Genomic DNA, 18,008 nt, shown 5'->3' with positions numbered 1-18,008 from the left:
AGGCAGCTAGGTGAGAACATTTTCCCTATCTTTAATTTGCCAGGCATAGTTTCCCCTGAAGCTAGGAATAGTGACATTACTTCGGGAGTTGCTAGCGGGGGTATGGGTTTAATCCTTAGAGGTTTAGGGGAGCTAGCGGGCTTGTGGGGGTCCGGTCTTAGCAGGGGGTCTTTGCCGTCAGCTGCTTGGTTGGGAAATACGGGGTCGTTTGAGGGGTCTAGACAGTTGTCTGAAGTTACGGGTACATCCAGCAGTGCGGGTCCTGTGGCAGACACGGGGAGCTCATCAAGGGAGAAGGACGGAACAGCACCAGGGCCTGGGTCAGGAATTGATGCACCAGGTGAGGGAGCTTTGCAGGATAAGGAAAAGGAGGATGTACCGCAACTAGACGATGCGGCTAGGGGGGAGGTCTATGTCTGCTTCGAGGGCCCGTTAGGGGCACATTTAAAACAAGAGGTTAGGGAAAAAATCTGGAAAGGGGAGTACATAGAAATATTTTCTCTTTTACCCCTAGAGAGATTTAATTTGGATAGACCTAGAAGGGAGGACTCTAAAAAAGAAGATGAGGAGAAACGGAGATATAGGCTGATTCCCAGATCATTTTCAAATTGGCTGCAAGCTTTCGCTATTATGGCTAGCGTAATCGGGGAGAAGGCCCCGGAAAATTGCTCGGCATTATTTTGTTACTTAGATGCCATAGGGGAGGCTTACAGGACCTATGGGGGACAGGGTTGGTTACGCTATGACGAACAGTTTCATCAGCGTAAGGCTTTTAGGCCAAGTATCAGGTGGGATCACAAGGACATAGCGTTGTGGATGAGAGTTATGGTCCCGTCCCGTTTAGGTGAGACTAGCCAGCCTTTTCACGGGGGCGCCGGGAGTTCAGGGCAGTCAGGACACTCGGCGGCTTTGCAGAAGGGACTGTGTTTCGCCTTCAATGATGGCATATGCAGATTCGGGAGCAAGTGTAAATATAGGCACGAGTGTTCAACCTGCGGGGGGGTGCATAGCGCTTCAAAATGTTTCAGGGGTAACAGGCAAAAAGTTGGAGATTCAGCTGACAAAAGGGGTGACTCCGGTGCAGTGGGTCGTGATGGAGGCCTTTCTAAGTAGATACCCTGATAGGTCAGCTGCAGTTTTATTGCGCGACGGTTTTAAGGAGGGTTTCAAAATCCCTTATGTTGAGCAGGATGTTAGTTTAAAAAGAAAAAATTTGAAATCGGCGTTACAATTCCCGGAGGTCGTGTCGGAGAAGTTGAATAAGGAAGTTGCTCTGGGAAGAATGGCAGGCCCGTTTGTCGCCCCTCCGATTGCAAATCTGAGGGTGTCACCTCTTGGCGTGGTCCCTAAGAAAGAACCTAATAAATTTAGGTTAATCCATCACCTGTCATTTCCGAAGGGATCTTCGGTTAATGATGGTATTGATCCCGAGTTGAGTTCGGTGTCGTACTTATCATTCGATTCAGCGATGGAGTGGGTTAGAGCATGTGGAAAGGGGGCTAAGCTGGCTAAGACCGACATCGAAGCGGCCTTTCGTTTGTTGCCAGTTCATCCTGACAGTTTGCATTTATTGGGTTGTTTTTGGGATGGCGGCTTCTTTGTTGATCGTTGTCTTCCCATGGGTTGCTCGATTTCATGTGCTTACTTTGAGGCCTTCAGCACGTTCCTAGAATGGGTGGTGAAAGATGTGTCTGGGATACGCTCATGTTCGCACTATCTGGATGACTTTCTGTTTATAGGGCCAGCGGAATCAGCAGATTGTTCGATTTTGTTGCATACAATGGAGAGTGTGACAAAAAACTTCGGGGTGCCTTTGGCGGAGGATAAAACAGTTGGTCCGGTGACAGTGTTGAGCTTCCTAGGCATTGAAATCGACACGGTAGCAATGGAATGTAGGCTACCTGCAGACAAGGTTACCGCGTTGCGCCAAGATGTGGTTAATACGATTGGTTTGAAGAAGATAAATTTGCGCAGTTTGCAATCGTTGTTAGGGAAACTGAACTTTGCATGTAGGATCATGCCGATGGGTCGAGCGTTCTGCCGCCGCCTATCCTTGGCAACAGTAGGGGTAAAGTCCCCTTTGCATTTCATCAGGATAAAGAAAGAGTTTCGGGACGATTTGAAGATGTGGGCGGATTTTCTGGACGAGTACAATGGCAGATCTCTGTGGATTCAGCCGGTGGCAGATGCTACCTCCTTGGGCATTTTGGTGCATGTCGTTGAAATGAGTGGCTTTGGTCTTTTCTTTCATGGTAGCTGGTCAGCAGCGGCTTGGCCGGAAGAATGGAAGGAGGAGGGGTTAACAAACAACCGGCTACTGTTGCATTTGTTCCCCAGGGTAGTTGCGTTGGCCCTGTGGGGTGACAAATTGAGGAATTTGAAGATTTCTTTTCATTGTGAGCATGTTGGAACGGTGACGGCGGTAAACTCGTTGTCAGCGGCTACGCCTGCAGTAGTGAAGGTCTTGCAGCACTTGGTTTTCCTGGGTCTTAAGTTTAACTTATGGATTGTATCTGAAGTTAGCTTGTCAGCGCCTGATCCAATAGTTGTTGCTCTTTCTCAATTTCAGTGGCAGCTTTTCCGGGATTTGGCACCACAGGCGGAGAGCGCGGGCCGGGATTGTCCAGTGGAGTTGTGGAACCTGCCGCGAGGGCCGTAACAGAGTTATTTACCAAATCGCTCGCGGATTCATCTTGGTCTCATTATAATCAGGCTTGGAGCTTGTGGGAATCCTGGATGTCAAGTATGGACCAGGATATGGAGGAGGAGTATGGTTTGTTGTTGTTCTTAGGTCATCATTGGGAGGCAGGTTGGTCTGTGACACGTTTGAATAAGTTTCTGGCGGGGCTAGCCTTCAACCTTAAATGGAGGGGGGGTAAGGATATAACGAAATCCTTCTTGGTTCAGCAAGTTGTTCGGGGTTGGAAGAAAGGCTGGAAGGCTTCGGACGGTCGCCGACCCGTATCTTATGAGGTGCTCTCAGCCATTGAGCGGAAGTTGCAAGAGGTGTGTTTTTCCGAATGGGAAGTGGTTCTGTTCTGTGCAGCCTTTTCTTTGGCCTTCTTTGGGGCATTTCGGTTAGGTGAGTTGGTTAGCCCGTCCGTTAGTAAAAAAGGTATTTTGTTAAGAGAAAACGTGGATGTCGAAGGGAATAAGGTGGTAGTGTTTATTAAGGCTTCCAAAACGGACGTGTATGGGAAAGGGTGCAAAGTGGTGTTGTTCAATGTTGAAGGATCCCCGGTGTGCCCGGTGGCATCCGTGAAGAAGTACATGGCAAAAGGCGGGGTGTTAGACGAGCCATTCTTGGTGCACGAAAATGGGTCTTTCTTGTCCCGTTTTCAGTTCATTTCTGTTTTTAGGAAATGTTTGGCGGCAGCGGGCTTACCTGCAACACAATATAGTGGTCACTCCTTCAGGATCGGGGCAGCGACTGAGGCCGCTAGGTGGGGCCTTGGTGAGGATGTGGTTCGGAGAATTGGGAGGTGGGAATCTTCAAGATTCCAGTCGTATGTTCGCCCAAACCTATTGTGAGTTAGAAGCTGTGTTAAGTTAATTGTTTGTTGCCTTTCTTTCTGTGTTGCAGGGCCTGATCCGATGCTCGTCTGGATCATGGGGCATTCGTATGTTGTATGGGCTGCGTTGCGTGCTGCGGTTCGTCCGGACGGTCGTCAGTTGGGTCTTTCTCGAGAGACAGTGACTTTACGATGGATCGGTAAAAGGGGGATGGTGTGGAAGGAATGGTTACCTGAATTTCATCGTTTTGTTAGACTGGATAGAGTGCCGGAGATCGTGGTGATACATTTAGGGGGGAATGATTTGGCTAAACGGTCTTGTAGGGAGCTGATTAAGGATATCAAATTCGATATCCTGAGGTTCTGGGTCATGTTTCCAAAAGTGTTGTTGGTGTGGTCCGACATCATTCCCCGTAAAAGATGGAGAGGTGCTAGATCACACGAGGGGGTGAACAGGGCCCGGATTAAAATAAACAGGGCCATATCTCGGTTTATGGTGAGGAATGGCGCGTTGGCCGTGAGACATGTGGACTTGGAATCGGGTCAAGGAGCTTACTGGAGAGCTGATGGCGTGCACCTGAACGCGGTGGGTAATGATATGTGGTGTTTGGCTATCCGTAGTGGCATTGAATTAAGCTTGAAGGTGTGGAGGGACATGAATGGCTAAGGTGTCAGGCCATTCGTGTTCGTGGCGGGGGTGGAGGTCCTCGAAGTCAGTGGAAATGGTAAATCGTGGTTCAATGGGGTGGGGATCTTGAGAGGTCCTGGACACCCCATGAGAGAATTTAACAAGGCGCGGTACGGTTATTCCGCGTGAGGTGGATTTATGGACCCCTGGCATGGGGGTGGGTTCGGTGGACCAGGATTGGTTGTTATCTATCCCTGAGCTGGTGCTTTACGGCTGGGGGTAAGACTCATCCTGGGCTGAACATTGTGGAGTTTTTGGGATACTGAGTTTTTTATAACTTTGGGGCTTCGAGGACCGCCCCTCCTATTCTGGGTTGTCATAAAAGTTCTGTTATCTTTTATTTAATAAAATGGCTGCTGTGGCCAATTAAATCCAACATATGTCTCCGTCTGCTGTTTTGAGTACGTTAGAAGTTTATTCTTTAGATTGTTAAGAGATCTGTTTAAGGGGGTTGGGGTAATTTTTTCCAGGTCACGGAACTCACGTATACCCTATGTCAAGAAAGGCTGTACTGGGGGCCCACGGCACGTAAAGGGAGGCCGCCATGACGGGGTTACGTGGGACCTGGGGAGCTGGAGCAGTTAGAAGGGATACGGTGGTAAGGGGTTAACTGGGAACTTGAGGGGTGGCTTTAGGGGCATTTTTTGAAAATAAGGGGTGGAACTAGGGGACTGTGGGGAGGGGGCACATAAAAAGGGGCACGCTCCTCACGCAGGCATCCATTTTAGGTGCCTGCGTGACAAGTGAGGAATCTCCCGCCCACCCTCCCTTTTTTGGTTAGGGTAATGGGGGGGTGAAGTCGGCATATGTGGGCTTTTGGAGTATTGTTTTAAGAGGCGTCTAAATGTATTTATTTTGTTATGTGAATGCTGTCAGGGTATTGTCACGGCAGTTGGCGGGGGTGGAGGTCCTCGAAGTCGGTGGAAATGGTAAATCGTGGTTCAATGGGGTGGGGATCTTGAGAGGTCCTGGACACCCCATGAGAGAATTTAACAAGGCGCGGTACGGTTATTCCGCGTGAGGTGGATTTATGGACCCCTGGCATGGGGGTGGGTTCGGTGGACCAGGATTGGTTGTTATCTATCCCTGAGCTGGTGCTTTACGGCTGGGGGTAAGACTCATCCTGGGCTGAACATTGTGGAGTTTTTGGGATACTGAGTTTTTTATAACTTTGGGGCTTCGAGGACCGCCCCTCCTATTCTGGGTTGTCATAAAAGTTCTGTTATCTTTTATTTAATAAAATGGCTGCTGTGGCCAATTAAATCCAACATATGTCTCCGTCTGCTGTTTTGAGTACGTTAGAAGTTTATTCTTTAGATTGTTAAGAGATCTGTTTAAGGGGGTTGGGGTAATTTTTTCCAGGTCACGGAACTCACGTATACCCTATGTCAAGTTTATCTGGATAGGACGCACCCATTTGACGGGAAGGCTCGGAGCTATTCTGGGACCCTAGAGACGCCCCTCTCCACGCTTGCCCCCTATGTCTGCTTAGGTGATATATGGTAGACAGCCAACCTATAATTAACTGTCCTGCGGTATTTGAAGTAAGGCATATAGTCAGTTACTCCCTCGGTGTTCCGGTAACCAGCTACGCGCCTCAGTAGGAAGTTGCCGGTCTCGGGGCACGACTCCTACTGGCTCTCCTTTGTGCTTGATCTCGTTTCTCACTTTTCACAATATCCTTCTCCTCTTGTCCTTTCTTAGGATACCGCCGCAAGGTAGTGCAGGTGCGGTTCCATTGCTTTCTGTTCATTCTGCTAGGCCCCTGTCAGGAACCCACCCCTGACAGGTCCTCCCTGGAGCTCTCCCAGGCTGCGTTCTGTTCTATCTTCCTATCCGACCCCTAGTTTTACCAGTGTGAGGAGTGGCCTAATACATAGTGCCTTTTGCTCCCCCTAGTGGCCAGAGTGTGAAGTGTAATGTGTGCTTGTGATACCTGGTCATGTGAACTCCTTTAGTGCAATCAGACATAACATCACCCTCCTTAGCGGCAGAGCGACATTACTGCAACGACCAGGTCTCTGGGGCGCTGCACTAGTTGTACACTAGGCTTTTGTCAAATTTCTGCAGCTGCTCCCCCTAGTGTTTGAAAGGGGAAATGCCAAACCTTTGAAAATTATTTTTCAGATTTTACTAAATTATAAACAAATGATAATATTTTTTAAGAAAATGTAAACATTAATTCTTTTCATTTTTTCAATTGCTGGAAAAAAATTTTTTTTTGCTGGCACCTTCCCTTTAAAAAAATTCTGAACCTCGAAGAAAAGAAAATGTGGTTTCCTTCTCCATTCTGTGAGACTCATAGCTTTTTTCATTTTCTATTGATGAACCTGTATGATGACTTGTTGTTTTTCTTGTACCAACCTTTAGTTTTTAATAGTACTATTTTGGAGCCTACATGATATCTTGATCGTTTTTCATTGTTTTTTTTTTATGTGTACAGATGTGGAGACTAAAAAAAAAGCCAATTTGAGGGTATGGATTTTTGTTTATGCTGTTTACTATGAGGGTTAAACAACTTTAGATTTTCTTAGATTGGATTTTTACGTAAAGGTCAATACCAAACATACTTTTTTATTTTTAGCCTTTGATTAGTTTTAAACTTTTTTAGTTGTTATTGGCATAGTGGGACCCAGGACTGTAGGTATGAGCCCTGGCACTAGAATTTCGACACAATGTTATGTTCAATTAAAATTTATCTGATTAGAAAAAGAAGGTTCGACACAAGGTGAGTAAAAGTGTTCTCTCTCCTATGCCCTCTTCTCAGAGATGAGGCAGCTCACTTTTAGCCTATTTTCCATAGAAGCAGACATGACCAAATCTGCTGCACATTTTTTCTTTTCATTTTTAGTTTTCCTTTTTTTTTTTTAATGTCCTCCACTTTGTGTTCACTATCTCAGGGAGGTCACATCATGCACTCCACAGTAGTCTACCTCTCTGCAGATGTCGTCATTTCATCACGTCACCTGTCCTCCAGACTGCTGCCTCAGCAGAGTACCTATGCCCTTACAATATATGCAAGGCCATCAAAGGGGTAACCCTGCGGGTATATGAAGACATTGGATAGGTGGGTATGGAGCGCCCCCAGACGCAGGGCCGCGGGTGACTTGGTACCGGTCCTCTGCTGGCTCAGTTCTGGGGATGTCACGGTGGCTGGACCCGGTCCGTGACCCTGCTAAGGGGCGTCCAATGAAAGGTGATAGGAGTCTGTCAAGGTTTCGTGACGCCACCTGTGGTATTCGCTCAGGATGACCGACGCTGCTCGGGGTCCACTGGGGTGATGTGATGGCAGCTAGATGGTATACCTTCCCACAGGTGAAGTATATCCCCAGGGCTTCCCAGTAAGGTGGATGGCGATGGTGTGAGGTGCAGACAAACACGAGGACACAGGTTTGCAGTCTCTTTACCTTTTTACTGAAGACTTCAGATTCCTCAATCCAGAGCACAGTTAACAGGGCTGTCTGAGACCGGCCGGTCAATGGCACATCCAGAGTTCTCTTTACAGGTGGAAATCGTTGCCTACCAATAGCGCCTGTGTGTTGTAGTGCTACCCTGCTGAGCATTTGGAATAGTCCTCACAACTTCTATTCTCGTTCGTTCTAATTCGTTCCAGATCTTTCTAGTTCTCCGTCCCCCAGGTATGTTATGGCTAGGACGCACCCGTTTGACGGGTAGGCTCGGAGCTCTTCCGGGACCCTAGAGATGCCCCTCTCCACCCGTTGCCCCCTATGTCTGCGTAGGTGATGTAAGGTAGACAGCCAACCTATAATTAACTGTCCTGCGGAGTTTGAAGTAAGGCATAGAGTCAGTTACTTCCTCGGTGTTCCGGCCACCGGCTACGCGCCTCAGTAGGATGTTGCCGTTCTCGGGGCACGACTCCTACTGGTTCTCCTTTGTGCTTGATCTCGTTTCTCACTGTTCCACAATATCCTTCGCTTCGTGTCTCTTTCTTAGGAAACCGCCGCAAGGTAGTGCAGGCGCGGTTCCGTAACGTTCTGTTCTGGTCGCTAGGTACCTGCCAGGTTCCCATGCCTGACAGGGACCCCCCTGAATCTTCTCCCTGCAACACCCCCTGCCACGGGATGTTGCCTCAATCCAACCCAGTCAGCTTCTGACTAACTTCCTATCCAACCCCTAGTTTTACCAGTGTGAGGAGTGGCCCAATAAATAAAGCCTTTTTCTCCCCCTAGTGGCTGGAGTGTGAAGTGTAATGTGTGCTGTTGATACCTGGTCAGAAGAACTCCTTTAGTGCCATCAGACGTACCATCACTCCCCTTAGTGGTAGAGCGACGCTACTGCAACGACCAGATCTCTGGGGCGCTGCAGGTATAATTGCAAATAATAATATGCAGCAGGGTAGAAAAGGTACTAAATTAAATAAAATGTAACTTTTAATATTAGTATTTAAAATCGTAAAAGACAAGAGCAACTAACACACAAAATACACATACCGCAAGCCACCCAAAGTAGCAAAAAACAACCTCTGAGTGTATCATAGATAAGCTACTCAGGTGGATAAATAAGTATAAGTCCCGGTCAATAACATCTAATAGGGCCGAGCAAAAATCGCAATATAGCAGTGTCCCTGGGTAATGTCAGCATACTCAAAAGTAGAGAGTCCAGCTATACCATATCAACATAATAAACCATATGGTTACCCTCGCATAAGAAATGACATCTGCCACAAAATGGTAATAAATGGAACGGTCTCACCCAGGTAGATCGTACTTCATGTTCCTCCTGGTCTCTCTGGCAGTTCCAAAGGGAATACTTCAGGTTGATCCCAGAATGTGGGGAAACGGATATACCTTAATCACCGTAATATTACAAACCCACCATTAGGATCCGCGGGGGGTCGCGTAGCTAGTTAGCATGCCGGAGTCTCGTTCGTTATCGGAATTAACCAGACAAATCGCTCCACCAACTAAGAACGGCCATGCACCACCACCCACAGAATCGAGAAAGAGCTTTCAATCTGTCAATCCTTTCCGTGTCCGGGCCGGGTGAGGTTTCCCGTGAAACACGGGAAACACGGGAAACCTCACCCGGCCCGGACACGGAAAGGATTGACAGATTGAAAGCTCTTTCTCGATTCTGTGGGTGGTGGTGCATGGCCGTTCTTAGTTGGTGGAGCGATTTGTCTGGTTAATTCCGATAACGAACGAGACTCCGGCATGCTAACTAGCTATGCGACACCCCGCGGATCCTAATGGTGGGTTTGTAATATTACGGTGATTAAGGTATATCCGTTTCCCCACATTCTGGGATTAACCTGAAGTATTCCCTTTGGAACTGCCAGAGAGACCAGGAGGAACATGAAGTACGATCTACCTGGGTGAGACCGTTCCATTTATTACCATTTTGTGGCAGATGTCATTTCTTATGCGAGGGTAACCATATGGTTTATTATGTTGATATGGTATAGCTGGACTCTCTACTTTTGAGTATGCTGACATTACCCAGGGACACTGCTATATTGCGATTTTTGCTCGGCCCTATTAGATGTTATTGACCGGGACTTATACTTATTTATCTACCTGAGTAGCTTATCTATGATACACTCAGAGGTTGTTTTTTGCTACTTTGGGTGGCTTGCGGTATGTGTATTTTGTGTGTTAGTTGCTCTTGTCTTTTACGATTTTAAATACTAATATTAAAAGTTAAATTTTATTTAATTTAGTACCTTTTCTACCCTGCTGCATATTATTATTTTCTTGGGATTGGTAGAATTTTTTTGGATCAAATAGGTATAATTGCACCACTCTCCTATGAGTTCTGGTTAGGGTCTTCACTTTATTCCTCCTGAGTCGTCTTCCCTAGGGTTGAGCGAAACGGGTCGAACATTTTCAAAAGTCGCCGACTTTTGGCTAAGTCGGGGTTTCATGAAACCCGATCCGACCCCTGTGCGGGGTCGGCCATGCGGTACGCGACTTTCGCGCCAAAGTCGCGTTTCAATGACGCGAAAAGCGCCATTTCTCAGCCAATGAAGGTAAACGCAGAGTGTGGGCAGCGTGATGACATAGGTCCTGGTCCCCACCATCTTAGAGAAGGGCATTGCAGTGATTGGCTTGCTGTCTGCGACGTCACAGGGGCTATAAAGAGGCGTTCCCGCCGACCGCCATCTTACTGCTGCTGATCTGAGCTTAGGGAGAGGTTGCTGCCGCTTTGTCAGAAGCAGGGATAGCGTTAGGCAGGGTCCATTAACCACAAAACCGCTTGTGCTGCAGCGATTTGCACTGTCCAACACCACCCTCGGTGTGCAGGGACAGTGGAAGTTTTTTTTTTTTTTTTTTTCCCCTCAGCGCTGTAGCTCATTGGGCTGCCCTAGAAGGCTCCCTGATAGCTGCATTGCTGTGTGTACGCCGCTGTGCAAACCAACTGCTTTTTTCAAAGCACAAATCCTCTTGTTCCTTCCTTTCTGCACAGCTATCTTTTTTGTTTGTCCACACTTTTTATTTCATTTGTGCATCAGTCCACTCCTTATTGCTGCCTGCCATACCTGGCTGAGATTACTGCAGGCAGGGAGATAGTAGCTGCCTGCCATACCTGGCTGAGATTACTGCAGGCAGGGAGATAGTAATTGTAGGACATTCCCTGTTTTTTTTTTTTGTTTTTTTTTTGGTGGGAGATTAAGATTGGCAATTTGGCATTTCTGCTAGAGTGCCATCCCTGTGTGTGCCATCTCTCTCACATAGTGGGCCATAGAAAGCCTTTTCATTTTTCTGTATTTTTTTTTGTGGGGTGTATAAATTCTCCCTGATAAAAATACAGTGGGAGATTAATATTGGCCTTTGGGCTTGTGTGCCAGTCCTGAGTGTGCCATCTCTCTCACAAATAGTGGGCCATAGAAAGCCTATTTTATTTTTTTTTGGGTTTTATAAATTCTCCCTGAAAAAAAGGGAGATTAATATTGGCCTCTGGGCTTGTGTGCCAGTCCTGAGCGTGCCATCTGTGCCAGCCCTGAGCGTGCCATCTCTCTCACAAATAGTGGGCCATAGAAAGCCTATTTATTTTTTTTTTTGGTTTTATAAATTCTCCCTGAAAAAAAGGGAGATTAATATTGGCCTCTGGGCTTGTGTGCCAGTCCTGAGCGTGCCATCTGTGCCAGCCCTGAGCGTGCCATCTCTCTCACAAATAGTGGGCCATAGAAAGCCTATTTAATTTTTTTTTTTGTTTTATAAATTTTCCCTGAAAAAAGGGAGATTAATATTGGCCTCTGGGCTTGTGTGCCAGTTGTGAGCGTGCCATCTGTGCCAGTCCTGAGCGTGCCATCTCTCTCACAAATAGTGGGCCATAGAAAGCCTATTTAATTTTTTTTTTGGTTTTATAAATTTTCCCTGAAAAAAGGGAGATTAATATTGGCCTCTGGGCTTGTGTGCCAGTTGTGAGCGTGCCATCTGTGCCAGTCCTGAGCGTGCCATCTCTCTCACAAATAGTGGGCCATAGAAAGCCTATTTAAATATTTTTTTGGTTTTATAAATTCTCCCAGAAAAAAAGGGAGATTAATATTGGCCTCTGGGCTTCTGTGCCAGTCCTGAGCGTGCCATCTGTGCCAGTCCTGAGCGTCCCATCTCTCTCACAAATAGTGGGCCATAGAAAGCCTATTTTTTTTTTTTGGGGGGTTTTAGAAATTCTCCCTGGAAAAAAAAAGGGAGATTAATATTGCCCTTTGGGCTTGTGTGCCAGTACTAAGCGTTCCATCTCTCTCTCTCTCTCAGTCAGTGGGCCATAGAACGCCTATTTTTGGTTTTATTTGTTTTCTAAATTCTCCCTGAAAAAATCATTTTATTTTATTTGGTTTCTAAATTCTTCCTGATAAAATCATATTTTTTTTATTATTTTTTTTTCTAAAGTCTCCCTGAAAAAAAAAAAAAAAAACAGTGGGAGATTAATATTGGCCTTTCTGCTTGTGTGCCAGTCTTGACTCCTGGGTGCGTCATCTCTCAGTCAGTGGGCCATAGAACGCCTATTTTAGGTTTTATTTGTTTTCTAAATTCTCCCTGAAAAAATCATTTTATTTTATTTGGTTTCTAAATTCTTCCTGATAAAATCATATTTTTTTTATTATTTTTTTTTCTAAAGTCTCCCTGAAAAAAAAAAAAAAAAAACAACCAAAAAAAACAGTGGGAGATTAATATTGGCCTTTCTGCTTGTGTGCCAGTCTTGACTCCTGGGTGTGCCATCTCTCTCTCTCTCTCTCTCTCTCTCTCTCCAATTGTGGTCCATAGAAAGCCTATATTTTTTTTCCTTGATTTGGGTTCCAAAATCTACCAGAGAAAATAACTACATCAATCATTGGTAGAAAAATATTGGCCTCTGGGCTTGTGTGCCACTCCTGACTCCTGTGTGCGTCATCTCTCAGTCAGTGGGCCATAGAACGCCTATTTTTGTTTTTATTTGTTTTATAAATTCTCCCTGAAAAAATCATTTTATTTTATTTGGTTTCTAAATTCTTCCTGATAAAATCATATTTTTTTTATTATTTTTTTTTCTAAAGTCTCCCTGAAAAAAAAAAAAAACAAAAAAAAAAAACAAAACCCCCAAAAAAATGGGAGATTAATATTGGCCTTTCTGCTTGTGTGCCAGTCTTGACTCCTGGGTGTGCCATCTCTCTCTCTCTCTCTCTCTCTCTCCAATTGTGGTCCATAGAAAGCCTACATTTTTTTTCCTTGATTTGGGTTCCAAAATCTACCAGAGAAAATAACTCCATCAATCATTGGTAGAAAAATATTGGCCTCTGGGCTTGTGTGCCACTCCTGATTCCTGTGTGCGTCATCTCTCACTCAGTGGCCCATAGAAAGCATATAGTTTGTTACATTTGTTTTCTAAATTCTCCCTGCAAAAATCTATTTTTTTTTTTTTTGGGGGGTTTCTAAAGTGTTCCTGAAAAAAATAAAAATAAAAAAAAAATAATAGTGTGACATTAATATTAACATTTGTGCTTCAGTGACAGTCCTGCGTGTGGGGCATCTCTCTAATTTGCAGCCACCAAAAAAAGAGTGTGTAACATTGGGCCTGATTTTCGCTGTGGTCTCACCAACCTGTAAAGGGGTAGCTAAATCATACTGAAGTTATAGCTCACCGTGTAAGTTGTGTGACTGCAACAAATAACGTTAGTTTGGTTACGTTTTTAAAACAATGAGGAAGTCTAGTGGAAGAGGTCGTGGCCGGGGGCGTTCATTGTCAGCTGGTAATGAGGGTAGTGGTAGTGGTGGAGCATCAGGTGGTCGTGGGGAAAAAAATATTGCACCTAAGTCTGGAGCTGTGGAGCCAGGTTCGTCGTCCGGCTACACAAGGCCTCGAACGCTCCCTTTTCTGGGATTAGGAAAACCGCTTTTAAAGCCGGAGCAGCAAGAGCAAGTTTTGGCTTATCTTGCTGACTCAGCCTCTAGCTCTTTTGCCTCATCTCGTGAAACTGGTAAAAGTAAAAGCAGCGCGTCGTTAGTGGATGTTCACGGTCAGGGACAAGTCACTTCCTTGTCCTCTTCAGCAAAAACAACAACAGAGAAGAATGCAGCAGGCGACACAACGGGTTACTCCATGGAGCTCTTTACACATACCGTCCCTGGCTTAGAAAGTGAAGCAGTTAACAGTCCATGCCCATTACAAATTGAATCTGACATGGAGTGCACTGACGCACAGCCACAGCCAGACTACTATGCTGGTCCTTTGACTCAGACCACAACATTGCCCTCGCAGGGTGCTGATCAAGAATCAGACCCTGATGAGACTATGTTGCCCCATCACGAACGCTATACCACCGAACGACACGGTGACACAGACGAAGTTGCGCAGGAGGTACAAGAAGAGTTATTAGATGACCCAGTTCTTGACCCCGATTGGCAGCCATTGGGGGAACAGGGTGCAGGCGGCAGCAGTTCTGAAGCAGAGGAGGAGGAGGGGCCGCAGCAGGCATCAACATCGCCACAGGTTCCATCTGCCGGGCCCGTATCTTGCCCAAAACGCGTGGCAAAGCCAAAACCTGGTGGAGGACAGCGTGGCCATCCGGTTAAAGCTCAGTCTGCAATGCCTGAAAAGGTATCCGATGCTAGAAAGAGTGCAGTCTGGCATTTTTTTAAACAACATCCAATTGATCAGCGCAAAGTCATCTGTCAAAAATGTTCTACTTCCTTAAGCAGAGGTCAGAATCTGAAAAGTCTCAATACTAGTTGCATGCATAGACATTTAACCACCATGCATTTGAAAGCTTGGACTAACTACCAAACGTCCCTTAAGGTTGTTGCACCCTCGGCCAATGAAGCTAGTCATCAACGCAACATCCCTTCCGGCAGTGTAGGACCACCATTTAGCGCACCACCTGCTGTATCTGTGCAGGTATCTTTGCCAGGCCAAAGCAGTCAGGGTCAGGGAATCACCAGTTTCGTAGTAGGAAACACTGCATCTAGGGCACCGGCGGCAACAATACCATCTCCCACCGTCTCTCAGTCTGCCATGTCCACCGGCACCCCCGCTAGTTCCACGATCTCCAGCTCTCCAGTCCAGCTCACCCTACATGAGACTATGGTTAGAAAAAGGAAATACTTAGCCTCGCATCCGCGTACACAGGGTTTGAACGCCCACATAGCTAGACTAATCTCGTTAGAGATGATGCCCTACCGGTTAGTTGAAAGCGAAGCTTTCAAAGACCTGATGGACTACGCTGTACCACGCTACGAGCTACCCAGTCGACACTTTTTTTCCAGAAAAGCCATCCCAGCCCTCCACCAGCATGTTAAAGAGCGCATCGTCCATGCACTCAGGCAATCTGTGAGCACAAAGGTGCACCTGACAACAGATGCATGGACCAGTAGGCATGGCCAGGGACGTTACGTGTCCATCACGGCACACTGGGTAAATGTGGTGGATTCAGGGTCCACAGGGGACAGCAAGTTTGGGACAGTTCTGCCTAGCCCACGGTCTAGTAAACAGTTGTCTGTAGCCGTTCGCACCCCCTCCTCCTCCTCCTCGTCCTCCTGCAGAAGCAAGAGCTCGTCCACAGACCGCAGTCGCACAAACACTCCATCCGCACCTGCCACTGTTGCACACCAGGTCTCCCATTATGGGGCAGCTACTGGCATACGTCAGCAGGCTGTATTGGCTATGAAGTGTTTGGGCGACAATAGACACACCGCGGAAGTTCTGTCCGAGTTCTTGCAGCAAGAAACGCAGTCGTGGCTGGGCACTGTAGATCTTGAGGCAGGCAAGGTAGTGAGTGATAACGGAAGGAATTTCATGGCTGCCATCTCCCTTTCCCAACTGAAACACATTCCTTGCCTGGCTCACACCTTAAACCTGGTGGTGCAGTGCTTCCTGAAAAGTTATCCGGGGTTATCCGACCTGCTCCTCAAAGTGCGTGGACTTTGCGCACATATCCGCCGTTCGCCTGTACACTCCAGCCGTATGCAGACCTATCAGCGTTCTTTGATCCTTCCCCAGCATCGCCTAATCATAGACGTTGCAACAAGGTGGAACTCAACACTGCACATGCTTCAGAGACTGTGCGAACAGAGGCGGGCTGTTATGTTTTTGTGGGAGGATACACATACACGGGCAGGCAGTAGGATGGCAGACATGGAGTTGTCAGGTGTGCAGTGGTCGAAGATTCAAGACATGTGTCAAGTCCTTCAGTGTTTTGAGGAATGCACACGGCTGGTTAGTGCAGACAACGCCATAATAAGCATGAGCATCCCCCTAATGCGTCTGCTGATGCAAAGTTTGACGCACATAAAGGATCAGGCGTCTGCACCAGAGGAAGAGGAAAGCCTTGATGACAGTCAGCGATTGTCTGGTCAGGGCAGTGTACATGACGAGGTACCGGGCGAAGAGGAGGTGGAGGATGAGGAGGATGATGGGGATGAGTATATTTTTAATGAGGAAGCTTTCCCTGGGGCACGGGAAATTGGTGGCGTGGCAAGGCCGGGTTCTGGTTTTTTGAGGGACACAAGTGACGTAGATTTGCCTGCAACTGCCCCTCAACCAAGCACAACTGCAGATTTGACAACGGGAACTTTGGCCCACATGGCGGATTATGCCTTGCGTATCCTCAAAAGGGACACACGCATTACAAAAATGATGAACGATGACGATTACTGGTTGGCCTGCCTCCTTGATCCTCGCTATAAAGGCAAATTGCAAAATATTATGCCACATGAGAACTTGGAACTAATATTAGCAACAAAACAATCAACTCTTGTTGACCGTTTGCTTCTGGCATTCCCTGCACACAGCGCCCGTGATCGTTCTCACACGAGCTCCAGGGGCCAGCAGACCAGAGGTGTTAGAGGGGCAGAAATCAGAAGTGGCGTTGGCCAGAGGGGTTTTCTGACCAGGTTGTGGAGTGATTTTTCTATGACCGCAGACAGGACAGGTACTGCAGCATCAATTCAAAGTGACAGGAGACAACATTTGTCCAGTATGGTTACAAACTATTTTTCATCCCTTATCGACGTTCTCCCTCAACCGTCATTCCCATTTGATTACTGGGCATCCAAATTAGACACCTGGCCAGAATTGGCAGAATATGCATTGCAGGAGCTTGCTTGCCCGGCAGCTAGTGTCCTATCAGAAAGAGTATTCAGTGCTGCAGGTTCAATACTAACAGAAAAAAGGACTCGTCTGGCTACCCAAAATGTAGATGATCTAACCTTCATTAAAATGAACCACAACTGGATTTCAAAATCTTTTGCCCCACCCTGCCCGGCTGACACCTAGCTTTCCTATGAAAAGGTCTTGCCTGTGGACTATTCTGAATGACTTTTCCAATCTCGTAATTTTCTTCACCTGATTGTCCAGCATACGACATGTTTCCACCTCACGAAATGGCCAAACTCCCCACACGGGGCCGTGCTATCGCCACTTTGCGCTTGGACCCTTGAGAGTGCTGTTTGTCTGAAGAGGTGGGTGTGGCCGCTTTTGGTCGACGGCACTGCCACTGGGTCCCTCATAGTACAATAAAGTGTCTCTGGCGGTGGTGGTGCGCACCCAACGTCAGACACACCGTTGTAATATGAGGGGCCCTGTGCCTGTACCGCCGGCCACAAGACAGTTCCCCCCCCCAGCTCAAACAGTGCTCTACCACTAGCAAAATTATCTCTCACAGCTTCACCAATGTGTAGTCTAGGCGCTGACATCCTTCAATGCCTGGCACTGACAATACCATTGTTTTGACATTTTTGTTATGTTAGGCCTTCGAAGCCTGTCTGCGGTCCCTTCTTTCTACAACTACTACACTGACCAGGCCACTGCTGGCCGTGTTACCCTGGAACCAATTTAAAAGTGCCTACAGTCAGCCCAATTTTGTTATGTTAGGCCTTCGAAGACTGTCTGCCGTCACTCCTTCCACTAGACTTCCACTGACCATACACTGCTGCCCATGTACCCCTGGAACCAATTTAAAGTGCCTACAGCCAGCCCAATTTTGTTATGTTAGGCCTTCGAAGCCTGTCTGCGGTCACTCCTTCCACTAGACTTCCACTGACCAGACCACTGCTGCCCGTGTACCCCTGGAACCAATTTAAAAGTGCCTACAGCCAGCCCAAGTTTGTTATGTTAGGCCTTGGAAGCCTGTCTGCGGTCACTCCTTCCACTAGACTTCCACTGACCAGACCACTGCTGCCCGTGTACCCCTGGAACCAATTTAAAAGTGCCTACAGCCAGCCCAAGTTTGTTATGTTAGGCCTTCGAAGCCTGTCTGCGGTCACTCCTTCCACTAGACTTCCACAGACCAGACCACTGCTGCCCGTGTACCCCTGGAACCAATTTAAAAGTGCCTACAGCCAGCCCAAGTTTGTTATGTTAGGCCTTGGAAG

General features: G+C 47.1%; 1 protein-coding gene across 1 annotated transcript in view; it reads left to right on the top strand.

The window, feature by feature from the left end:
• The first annotated feature begins 6,875 nt into the window (after positions 1–6,875).
• LOC138666250 (vomeronasal type-2 receptor 26-like) overlaps positions 6,876–18,008 on the top strand; it is a 36,666-nt gene continuing 25,533 nt past the window's right edge. Inside the window, exon 1 of the mRNA XM_069754480.1 lies at positions 6,876–6,928. Within this exon, the coding sequence (XP_069610581.1) occupies positions 6,876–6,928 (53 nt within the window). The remainder of the gene's footprint in view (positions 6,929–18,008) is intronic.

Source organism: Ranitomeya imitator, chromosome 2, assembly GCF_032444005.1.
Source record: "Ranitomeya imitator isolate aRanImi1 chromosome 2, aRanImi1.pri, whole genome shotgun sequence".
Lineage (NCBI taxonomy): Eukaryota > Metazoa > Chordata > Amphibia > Anura > Dendrobatidae > Ranitomeya > Ranitomeya imitator.
This window is presented reverse-complemented; position numbering and strand designations above follow the sequence as displayed.